The following is a 12,827-nucleotide window of genomic DNA, read 5'->3' on the forward strand; positions in this document are numbered from 1 at the left end:
AATTATTTAACTAATATCAATTATATCAATTCCCTTCATGATAGTGAGATGGACTTTAACTTCTGTACTGAAAAAATTCTAAAATCACAGATGTTTTTATAGTCATATATATGATCAAATATGTCTACTGAAGCTCAATAGAATTTTATGTTTTCAGATGAACATCAGTGGTTTTTAGGCTCTTAATTTTGATGAGAGAGTTTTGAAAAAGTATGGTCTTTGATTACTTACATGTTTAAAAGAATAAAAATAAAAATATACAAACACAAAGATTGATACTATGATTTTGACAAATATGTTGTCATCTCTGAAATTTTTACTGTTTTCCAGAATGTATACTGTTACAAGAAGTGTTTTTCAGAGATTATCCTGAAATGTAACAAGAAAATTTTTGGAGCATCTTTAGGTACTGTAAAATAAATTGGTTTAATTAACTGTTTTTCATTTTTAGTTGGAATCTGCCGAAGCCAACTCATTGCTTCAGGTGAAGGGTCAGAAGTTGCTTCTCCATCTATTGTCTCATCCTTTGTTGAATATAAAAGCTGAAGCCTATCACTGCTGTTTGGAAGTGGTTAAGGTTTGAATTAATTCTTACTTAACACTCTTAGTGTTGCTCTCAATAATGTGTGTTCTATGCTTTTGTCATTAAAAGCATTTTTAATACAAATTCTCTTTACTGTGTTATGCTGAAAAATCAGCATAAGCCTGGGCTTGTAGTTTGCTGTTACATTCTTGGTATTAAATCTGCTTGGTTAGGTTAGGCTTCAGGTACTGCACTTAAAAATGATATGTAAAGAACATGTAAATTCTTTTATACACTCCTAATATTGTTTGTTGTTTTGTTTTCCTTGGGGTTTTTTCCCTGTTCTGGAGCTGTGTTGTGTGTGTCTTGTTTTTTTTTTTTTTACATGGGTGTTTTGTATAGCCTTAGTTTTTTGTACTGATAGCCCAAGGGATAAAGAGCATGAACTTCCTAAAGGTATGGCTGTACCCTATGCTGGGAATGGCAATGTCATATTTATTGGGTCATTTTGGGTATTCCGTAATATCGGCTTACAAAATAAAAATAATTTTTGTATTTTGATATAATACTTGAATGAAACTTTAATTTCCTATAATGGATATAATCTATACTTAGTGTGCTTGTAGCACAATCCACTAATGTAGAAATATGCCGGAGCTGGTCTCTCTGAAAACTGCCTATCTCCACTGAATGACACTTGTCTCTTTTAGCAAAAGTTTTACAAGCCTGTTTTCCCTTTTTCTTATTTTAATCTAATGTCAAACACTGTCTTATTTAATGTAATATACAGGTTTTCAAATTTATTTTCACAATTATTCAAAATAAAACCAAAATTATTTTCTATTTCTTAGTCCTGTGTAGTAACAGGAGTTTTCAATCAGTGATCCAAACAGATTGTGTTTCTTCCAGGGCTGTCATGTTTAGATTTCAAAATTAGTCTTCCAAAGTGCATGGAAAAAGTTTTTTACTGCATGACAACTTCGGTCTGTCTATAAAACAAGATGTGGTAGTCGAGACTGACTTGAATTTTTAAACTAACCAACTTTATTTTTACTGAAGGACTGTCTAGGTATCCATAATATTGCAAAGCCTGTGCCTTCAGTCTGCCAAGGAGTACATTTTCTTCTGCACCCTAAAGTGTTGTATGAAATCTGCACATTTGGCCTTCAGGAAGATAAGAATGAGGTACGGTGTTCGCTGGCTGCATTTGTAAGTTGGTGTGCACACAGAGTCAGTGTTGATATTCTTCATAGTGGTCTAATGCTTACCTGAAGTTTTGACCAAATATGGTTTCTTGCATACAGAAAAGATATGCAAATAGTAAGGTTGTAGTAAATGGAAGGATTTTATTTTTATACAATTAATTCAGAGACAGGATAGTAGGATGTGAATAGGATGCGATTAACTGTAATAAAGACCAATGAAAAATGAAATATGTTTTTTTACTTTTTTCCTGTAATATTCAGCCCTAGTAAAATGTTTGTATGATAAAAAAGTATGTATGGTGCTTCACATTTATGGGAAACATGAACTTTGAAGTCTCAAGTTTTGTAAAAGTGGGGTAACCTCTGAAATGGCTGAGGAACAAAAAGATACTTTAAATATGCAAGTCTTTGCTATAAAATTGTATTTCACCACCACAAACATCTGTATGTAAATATAGTAACTGGACTGTTATAGAACTGTTCTATAATGTTGTAGAATAGGAACAAATTTCCATTGGGTTCATTTATATGCATGACTGCTTAACATATGTCCAGTAGCCTATAGAGCTAAGTAGGGAGTTGTGAGAGGACAATAATGTTACTTATGTTCTTTATAGCAACTCCTTTTTAGCTGATCTATAACATCCCTACAGTCAGAAAGAACATTGACTACCAAATTATTTATATATTTTTAACTTCTCTACTGCAATGAGATTTTTTTTTTAATTCAGTACTAAGCACAGTTCAATTTAAAAGTGATTTTTTTAGATGTAAGCATTTTGAAGAGAGGAATAAAATGTCTTTGAGAATGTGCTTTATGTTTATGCTTTGAATGTAATTTATCTTTTGCAAGGAAAGCATTAATTTTGGCTACTCTATTGGATAGGTTATTAAAAAGACAGTTTTTTATATTAGTGGTTGTTCAAGCAAAAGAAATAAATTTTAATTGATGCTGAATTAAAAGAATCAGAGATAGTGCCTATTTACAAATTTTGTCACATTTTGTTTTCTACCTCATAGTGCATTTTTATTATATTTCTAACAAAATAGATAAAAAAACATCGTATCCAAGTAATTTTTAATTTATATTACTTCTTGCTGTATAGCTGCTGCTTAAATGTTCATAAAGTATCAGTTTAATCTTTTAGGCATGTGACATCGAGAAAAAAATTGACAAGAACCTTGTATTTTAAGTTAGGCTTGATATTTGCCATATGATTCTATAAAGCCAGTCTTTAAAGATAGGCTACAGTGATATTATTAAAGGCTGTCCTTGTTGCCTGGGGTGAGAGGATTTTTAGCTCTGGCATAAAATGCAGGGTTTTAGCTGCTGAAGGTAGGTGTTTTCATACTATATAACGAAGAGTTGATTCTGATAAGCTGGGACATTTTTCCCTATGTTCCCATTGCATTAATAATTTTAGCTTGTAAATACACTAATATTACATGTTATGTAGATTATATACTGGATACATTAACACAGTGTAAGTGCTGTATCATATTGCTTGTTTGGTTTTGATAGAGAACTTCAGATGAATCATAATGCAGCTTGAAATATTCAGTAGCCTTCTTAGTTTGACTCTTTGCCTCAGGAAAGTGAATTGGCCACATAACAGGCTTTAAGTCTCTTTGTCTTTCTGTGTCTTCAGAAGGATATAATGGACAGGGAATAAAATGCCCCAGAAAGGCAAGGTCAGGAAAGAAAAGAGACAGAATTTCTTTTACCTGCAGGATAGAGGGACCAATAGGTGTAGAAGTTTTAAGTAATTATTTATTTTATTTCAGAAAAGATGAACCAGAGTTTTAAAGAGAAAATGATTACGTGCTCTTTAGGCAGAACTATTTGTGTTTTTTTCTTGGAGGCTTTTTGAACAACTTAATATGGAGTTGAACTGATAATTTAAGTGTAGCGTTTTGCAGTAACAATATTTTGTCTTTGAAACATTTTTGTACAACATTTCTAATTACAGCATTGACAAACTGACTTCGACACACTGGTGGTTGCATTAGTGGTTTGGTTTTTTTGTTATTGAGCAGGTGAACTCTACAGCCAAGGCTATTCTGATCTATCTGTTGCAAGGACGGTTAATGATGGAAGCATTGACTTGGAACAAGTTTATTGAGGCCCTCTGTCCTGTTATTCCTGTTTTACAGGTACTTCTAAGTGCTTTAATCTGAATTTGATGTATGCAATCATGTATATCAGGTTAAATAACAGATAGAAGTAGCAGATGGAAAATAGATAAACAGTAGAATACCTACATATTTGTTCTATCAGGTGTCAAATGGAGAAATGTTTATAGGTGTCCTCATATCAGTAAAGTTTGTTAGTACATTGAATTTGTAGACACATTTTAACCTGTTATTACTTGTGCATGAAATTTGAAATGTTGTAGCACAAATGAACCAGTACCAACTGGGGCTTAAAAGGTTTGAAGATATGAGTGGATAATGCAAGTACAGATTAAAGCATTCATAATTACTGGAATGTCCCCCATGTTTGAAATTGGAAAATTGGAAAACAGCTCCTCTGTAGTAATAGTTTTCTGATCTAATACACGCTCAAAAAATAGCAATCAGCCTAAGTTATTTTTTTAGATATTTGTTTTTGGTGGTTTGGTTCCAATATTATAGAAGTATCCCTTAAGCCTTAGTCTTCATGTATCCAGCAACGTACAAATTTAATTTTCATTATTTTTGCTCTCAGCTTGACCTAAATGGAACTTTTGCTTTTCTCAGTTGGCTTTTCAGTGTAATTGCTTCATCTGGATTCTTTACTGTTCTTTTACTAGTACTTGAAATTTCCTTGTTGTGGTCTGCCCTTAGTCTTCCAGATTATTTTGCTGCATTTTCCTGGTATCTGTTTTTTTGCCTTATTCCTCTCTTAGCTGATAAATTCAAGTATGCCTTTTGTCTTTATTTTCCCTAAAAAATCACACTCAATAATTATACCAACTTACTTGTTTCCCTGCTATGTGTTCATTAATTGCCTGCACCTCAGTATTGCCCTAATTTGAAAAAGTAGCTTATATAACTTTACTCTGTATGCAAGTTGCACAAAAATCAAGGCAAAAATAGGGAGAAATTGCAAATAAGATGGGCCATGAAATAGATGGCGCAGAAAAAAAATATGTAGAGGAAATACACTGAGAATTGAAAGAGAAAGGGGGAAGGGTTATTACAGAGCTTTCTCAACCAGTCATTAGAGCTTTTTTATGTTTCCTGCATATATAGCCTACAAATGATTGACATTCAAGATTAAATAGTTGAAGATTTAATATAAGATGTAGGCTAAACTTGTGAGAAATTTTTGTGAGTAGAATTTCCCTCTATTCTGTAGCCTATAGTGGCTTTTTACAATAGATTCCAGAGTAGGGTATGCCAGAGGTCTGTGTTTCCAAGATGCATATAAAATGCGTTGTATTTTGCTCTACTTTTAAAATGTTTGCAATATCATTACATTATATAACTGATTCCGTTTTGTCTGTATGTGAAAATGCTTTGATGAAGATCTGAAAATAGATAGAATTTAATGTTTTAAAACAATTTTCTTGTAGGGACTAAATTTTGTTTATTGAAATGGAAACTGGCCTTACAGAGCAGAATCATCTTAACAGATTGAATGGTAGAGTTTTGAGTCAAAGCAGCTCTGAACCATGTAAAGAAATCTTTCATTTATATAAAGGGTCATTTTTTTTTCCACAGAGGAATATTAATCTGCAGAATTTGAATGTTTTCTTAAAAATAACTGCATAGTTGTTTTTTTATGTTGCTCCTTCCACACCCTTCCTTAGACCCTAAAATGGAATTAATTACCTGGTCTAATTTGCTAAGTTAGTGAGTGGATTTTTATAATTCTGGAAATTTTTGATGGTTGTTTGTTTCACTTAGGGTTATGCTGACACAAAAGATACTTTAGGTAAATGTATCCTCTCTTTGAGTGAAACAAGCTCTGACAAAGGAGAGAGTATTCTCCCAGGAACTCCCAGACTACAGGCTGCTCTGCGCCTTCTCTTCTCAAAAAAGCAGCTGTAAGTAATGCTCTGGAGCATTTCAGCACATCTTCTCATGTTGATGACTACAGTGTCTTCTCCTAAATGTTATGCTGTGTCTTGATATGAAAGGTTGATTAACCAGTTCTGAATTTGGCACTTCCACCCCATATTAACTTTTAAAACTAAATAATCTCTAACTATACAGCTCCACTTTTCCAGTATGAGTGCTTTATGTATTTACTTTAAGTATTTGTTCATTTAGGGTTCGTTCTGTAGCTGCTAAGCATTTAGCATTTCATGTTCTTAATGAAGAAGGGGCAAACCTGAAACGCCCGTGCCTGAATGGTAATGTCCTTTCCAGCATTTCAAACTTATTTATTATAGAGGGAGTTATGGAGCTAAAATTGGATGATAAAGTGAACTCAATAATTAAGGTTAGTAAACTCTCTAAATTTTGCTCTTCTACCTGTCCAGCCTCTGAGTTTCCACTTTCAGAAGGTTGCAATATTTTATACAAATTGCCTTGCTTCATAAAAAGAAATCTGTTGTGTATTCTTTCTGTGTGCACTGAAACAGTAGTTCTTATGCTACCATTTGCAACACTAAGAAAAAAAATAATTCCATTTTTTCTTCTCTGCAGAAAAGATTTGATTGCAGAGAACACAGGCCTGGTCTGTTCATAGCAATTTCATTCTGCATAGATAGAGTTTAATTTTTTTCTAGATTTTTTTTCTACATTTTTTCTCCACAAAACCAATTTTGACTAAAACAGACACAAATAATTTTTAATAAGAAATATTTTAAAACAGATTGAAAACTTATGTCTGTGTTTAATTAATACTACTGCTGTTGCAAAGTGTAAAGCAAATCATGAGTGTATGACTCAAGAAAATACCTCTCTTTTTTTCTTTCTGATTTCTCATCTCCCTTTTATTCTCCTTTCTTCCTTCCCCTCAATACTTTCCGATTAACAGTATGATAAGCAAATGATTAGATGCTTGACTCTATTGCCATCAAAAAGTCAGTCCCCTTTACAGACTTTAAAGCATGCTCTAGCATTTCTGTATAGTGTTAAGATTCTGTAGTCCTATATAAATTAGGCATTATTTATTCGAAGTCTGCAGCTATGGTGCACTAGAAATGGTTTGGTTTTCATATTCCATCGATGTTATTAGGGATGTGTTGCAAAAAGATTGTAACCATTCCTTATATGTATCTAGGATCTAATCAAATACATTCTAATAAAGAATTAAGATATTCTTTTCTACTTCCTGTTAGGAAATTTGGCTGGTATCCTTGTATCCTTGTTTTGCATCCAGCATACTGGATGCAAATCTAATATTGTTTTACTTTTAGGCAGAAACTGTTGAAAAGCTGTATGATATTTTGACTTCTGATGCTGTTGACCTAGTTTTACGGAAGTCTGCAGCTGAGCAGCTGGTTGTTATTTTAGAAGGTAAAATTCTTCAGAAAATTTGTATTCATGTGCTGGTCATTTGTGAGCTTGAAGTTTTGCTAGGTTGTCTGTATGCTTGTGCTAAGGGTCCTCTTTGCAATTTTTATTTCATGAATTTTGGTAAAAAGAAGTGATTGAATTACAATGCAAGTAAGCAATTTTAGAGCATTATTTCACTTGGTGCATAACTGCAGAGTTTCAAAGACAGCTTGATGTCTTTACTCTATATACTCAAACTCTAATTGAGTAATGTTTTCTTCAAGATATTTGGATTCTAATGAGAGCACATAAATTCTTTACCATGGGAGGTGAAATCTTAGATAATATTAAAAATAGTCAGAAAAATTGCCACAAAAATGAGGAAGCGTATTTACTTTGTCTCATAAAACATAAGTACTTATGAGTGCAAAAAATTTCAGATGTTTCAAAATTTGAACAAAACATAGGATGAAATTGTGAAGGAAAAAATGCAGTCTTATCAGGACAAATTTCATATGAAGGATCACTTTTTATTTATTAATAAGCAAATAAACCAACCCAACCATTCAAATGTCATACCATTTTGCTGTTTATGTTGTTGAATATTCTTAAACCAGCAACTTTAAATGGTGATATCAGTGGAAAATACTCTCATGGTGATTAAGTAAATACCATTTTCAATTCCATAATAAACGGTTAAAGTGTTTTAAAATATTTGAAGTGACATCCTTGTTTGACTAAAATTGAGTTGCATTGGGATTACTGTAATTTTTCAATGTGAAATTCTTGTGGGAATTTATGTAATGTATTTAAAAATCTGGTGTTCAAGAGGCTCCTATAGTCAGGTAAAAATACTTTGAGAAGACTTGCCTTGCTAGAGATCTGTATTACTGTTGATTGATTGGTAATATTAGAAACTTACTGTAGATAGCAAGGGTTTGTAATCTAAGCATTTTTATATTAAATTTGTGTGGAACCAGTCATTCTTGCTATCTTTTGCTTTTCCTACAGATACCAAAATGCATGACATTCTGAAAAAGTTAGGTGTGATAGAAAAGATACTGGCCTACCTTAATGAGTGTGTACACGTGGATGGCAAGGTAAAAGTATTATTAGAGGTTCTTCTACAAGCATTGCACAGCATGACAGCAGCAGAGTCTGCCTTTATCTAGACTTGCAACACTGGTCTTTGTGCATTAATGCTGCACTGAATACAAGTGTTTAATTACAATTAAAATATGTATTTTGTTCTAGTTTTGATGATGCATCTCTCTTGATGAGAGAAGGTTGGTTTCCCTACCTATGAGAAGAGTTAGCCAGAGAATTGTGTACAGTGAGGTTCTGGAATGTGCCAAAAATTCCCTGAAAACTATTTCAGTAGAGTACAAGAACATTTTAATGACCGTTAAAAAGCAAAATGTTATGTATAATAGTCTCTATTAAACTTAAATTTTGAAGGAAATTATATTAAAAATAAGATGTAATTGTATGATGTGCTATTGTAAACGTGTCAGATTGAATTTCAGGTGTAAATAATTTTCTGACCAATAGAAGATCACCTAACCAGGGAGGATCTCTTGGTGTAGATGATGGACCTTTCTGTTTTTGTAATATATGGGTAATCTGATGCTTGATTTTTTTTTTCTTTTTTTTCCTGGAATTCATTCTATGAAATCCTTTCATGTAAGCACATTTAAACTAGAAGGTGCTCAATGTAACTTCAGTGGATAAAGTTTTTTGGCTTCTTGGCATTATTGTTACTGCATTCCAGCCGTCGAAACCTTGATGTTTTTTAAGAAACCATGAAAATTTTCATGTAGTAATGACTTTTTTTCCAAAAATGTTCTAGAGAAAAGAGCTTCTTGATATTTAGTGGACTTCCTTTTTTTTGTGTCAAACTAATGAAAATTACTTCTTCAGAAATAGCAGATTTTCCCCCAGATTATCGGTAGCTAAGATTATCCCTATAGCATTAAAAAATGTCTTGTCCAATTTACAATCTCTTGTATAGAAGTACTTCAGTAAACTGTTCTAATACAGTTGAAGAAATTGAAATATTGGGTTCCTCAGGTTTCTGAATATTGATTTTTTTCTTTTTTTAAGGTCAGTTTTATAGTATCTTCTTTAGAGAGAGAAAGTAATGCAACTCTTGGTTTGGTTTGGGTATAGAGTAGATACTGCTCAATAATAAAGAAGGACAAGCATGGGAAATATATTGCCCTGAGCAGATTCTTCAAAATCAAGTAAGGGTCTAGGATGAACTTTATAAAGGGCTAAAAATATTATTTTAAAGTTTAGTTTAATCCAGGAAGGGCTCAGGCAACAACTCTCTAGGGCCTGTGACATTAGGACACTATCCTGAGGGAATCTAGTCCAGATCCTTGGTTCTCCCCTTGAATGATTTTTTTTTTTATTTAATAATAGAATCAATATCAAAGAAAAATCAACAAAAAAATCTTACATGTTCTTAGAAAAGTGGTCATTGAGAAAAGAAAATAAAAGAAGTTTTAGAAATAAAAATCAGCATCTAAGAAAGGCTTTATATATAACTGTGCAAAAGATTCTTTCTATACTAAATAAGTTGGGGGTTTCATTCATGTGGAATGAAAATAAAATGTATTTGTTGATGCTGTTTACAAAACAAATTTTAAAGGCAGAAACTCTTAGTTAAAGTAATGATACTGTGAAAGAAATACTCTTCTTCTCATTCTTAGGAGCTGTGACTTTGGTTGTATTTTTTGCCATTGTTAGTACTTTAACTTTTAGGAAACTGCTTTCTATTCTCATGATCTAACAAACTGGGACCCAGAAAATTAGTGTGAGATGATAAACTATTTACCTTTTTTTTTATTAATAAACTTAGATGGTTGTAAACACTTGGTGTTTTTTTAAATCCTTCAGCTTACATATATATGTCTTAAAATTCTATAATTTGAAAGCAAATGTTGTAATTCTGTTATGAAGCCAAATAAAGACAAATAAAATTACCATCAATTAATAATAAAATGAATCAACAAGCAAATATTTTTCTTTAAGAATATGAGATTGTCATCTAGCTGAAATGTGCTTGTCTAAGGAAGTTCTAGACTTCTCTTTTACAAATGATGGAATATATTACTTAATAGTGGGACAGTCTGTGTAAAGTGCATCATTACAAATTTTACTGATAGTTGTATTTATTTCATCTTTTTCTCTGTTCCTGCAGCTAATGGAATCCATAGTGGTACCGTGTCTGACACTCCTACGCAAAATGGTGTGTGCTGACCCAGCTGTTCGCCTGTCCCTAGCACACCAACCTTCTCTACTGCTTTTGCTGTTCAGAGGTGAGCATTGTATTTCCACTGTAATACCCCTGTCAAAAGATGGTTAGATACCTTCTTAAATACCTTCTTAAGAGCTTTGGATCACTTCATGGTATCAGATTCTGATATTTAAATGATAAATCACTGTGTGCTAGTTTTCCCATGTTGTGGCATGTGTTGAAAGTGTTGGCAGGAAACTGTGGAAAGCAGTTTCTTATAATTAGTGTTCTTCTATGTAGCATTAGGTATCAGTTTTTTCTTAACATGTTTTAAATATCTTTATTTTATTCAGTTTCCTTGATACTCCAAAGTGATTGTACTGTTTTAACTGAAGCTGCAGTATTGCTTTGTCTTCTGTTGTTTGATGAAGTAGCAAGAACAGAAACATGGTATGAAAATCCACTTGTTTAATAGCATATTGTCTAGACAAATTTTAAGTTTTTAATAGAAATAAATTTTTTTATATCTTCAGACAAGTTATGCCCCAAACTATTAAAGATCCAAAATCACATATTTATAGTCCGGTTTGTATTGATAATTGGGTTACATGCTCTGGAGGCCTACATGACATATTTTTGCACTATGAATACCTTATTGTTAAGTTTATTTTTCAAAAAACCTTTTCCATGAATGGAAACTATACAAATCAAATAGCTAGCTTTAGAAATGTTTTTTTAACTTAATTAGAATTCTTCTCTTTACTTTAGCTTTTAAGTGTAGCAGTTGTCTTTAAAGCAACAGTCCTCAGCTTATGATATTTTATTATTTAAAACCTGCATGTGCATGAAAAATGTGCTTTTAGAATTCACACATGTGAAATATACTGAAAATACTTATAATGTGTGGTTTTTCCCTAACAGAAAAAGGGAAATAAGTATACAGAGTTTTTAATGTACAGCATATCTCCAATAAATATTCCATATCGGTGTGATGTAAAAAATATCTTAATAGTGGATAATCATGAAGAAATATTGTTCATTAATACAAAATATTCACCAATGGGTTACGAAAGATCTAGCTAAAGGGAGAAATAAGAAGGAAATAATGTGTGGAGTATTAGGAGAAAATCAAATGTTAAAGTAGAGTGTAATAACTATGATTTAATCTCCTGCAGGGCTGATGGCATAGCCAGTAATAATGCTGAGGTACCTGCCTTCAGTTTACCTGTTGCTATTGTTAGAAGGTACGTGTGGGTGCTGGCTGGTTGGTTGCTTGGTTCATTGGTTTTCATTGTTTTACACTTAACTGCTGATTTCCATTTGCTTTCCTTCCTGAAGTGTGGAAGTGGCAGAATGAAGGGAAACCTTGATCAAAGCATTTTTATGAGGACGAAATCAGCATTTTTAAATAGGGATTTTTTTCTCTTTGTTCTCTGTAAAAGAGTTTCAAAAACTTTGTTTGCAAATTTACAAGCTGATTGTAATTGAGCTTTTAATTTAAAAATGAGCAAACAAAAAAACTCTCTCCAACCACTTTCAAAAATATTGTTCTTGTTATTTATGTGGTTTTAGGTATCATCTCCCAGTCAGGATCACTGCTCATCATGTAGTTAGCCCTAATACTGTTGTGGTGCCATTGTCTTCTGAGTGCTTGGCTATGAAACCCGTGGCAGATATGCTTAAGATGGCTTGGAATCTGTCATGGTACCACGGGATTGAAAACCTACTGCAGCTGGCAAATTATGAGAAGGAAACAGAAACGTGAGCCATTTTATCTTTCATTTAAAGTCCCAATATATCTCAATTAAATTAGTGTTTCATGAGGTTTAAATAGGTTTTCAACTTCAAACAGCAGTTCAGGCTGTTACTTGTTTGAGAATGCTGTCATTTAAATGTAAAGGATCACATCCCAAGAGGATGAAGGTATGTTGTCACAACTAATGTTTTACCTAAATTGCATTTTTACATGAAGTCTAGAGCTTGATCTAACTTTTATTGATAGTCAGGCTAATTCCAGAAAATTTTAAATGGGCTCTGTGGCTGTTTTTCTTTATAGTCATTAGGGTTTCTTAGGGAACTGACTCTTTTTTCCTACTAGGTAGACCCCCAACTATAAAGTTGCATGACTTTCTCTTGGTTTTCTTGATGGTTTAAATTTCAAATAAATATTCTTAATGGTAATACTAAGAATTAGTATTTAGGTATCATTTTTCCAAAGTAATCAAAACACCTCATGATTTACATGTGGTGGTGTTGGTTTTCTTTTAGTTTTTTGGTTGGTTTGGTTTTTTTTGAAGGTTTAGTGAAGAAAGAATTGGCTAACAAAAATAATATTTTCAGCCAATTTTTGTTTTGTTTTCTCAATTAAGCAGGAAGGGGAAGAAGTCCATACTCTCTGAAATAGTTTGTAAAGATACTGTCTGTTAAT

The 12,827-nt window shown here is 32.5% G+C and overlaps 1 protein-coding gene across 1 annotated transcript in view; it reads left to right on the top strand.

Moving 5' to 3' along the window:
* The window catches only part of RTTN (rotatin), a 79,870-nt gene that overhangs the window by 19,364 nt on the left and 47,679 nt on the right, over positions 1–12,827 (top strand). Inside the window, 11 exon segments of the mRNA XM_050971382.1 lie at positions 452–577; positions 1,583–1,708; positions 3,766–3,882; positions 5,620–5,759; positions 5,986–6,157; positions 7,080–7,179; positions 8,170–8,258; positions 10,364–10,481; positions 10,753–10,849; positions 11,575–11,643; positions 11,972–12,160. Of these exon segments, the coding sequence (XP_050827339.1) occupies positions 452–577; positions 1,583–1,708; positions 3,766–3,882; positions 5,620–5,759; positions 5,986–6,157; positions 7,080–7,179; positions 8,170–8,258; positions 10,364–10,481; positions 10,753–10,849; positions 11,575–11,643; positions 11,972–12,160 (1,343 nt within the window).

The sequence above is a fragment of the Serinus canaria genome, chromosome 2 (genome assembly GCF_022539315.1).
Source record: "Serinus canaria isolate serCan28SL12 chromosome 2, serCan2020, whole genome shotgun sequence".
In the NCBI taxonomy this organism is placed as follows: Eukaryota; Metazoa; Chordata; class Aves; order Passeriformes; family Fringillidae; genus Serinus; species Serinus canaria.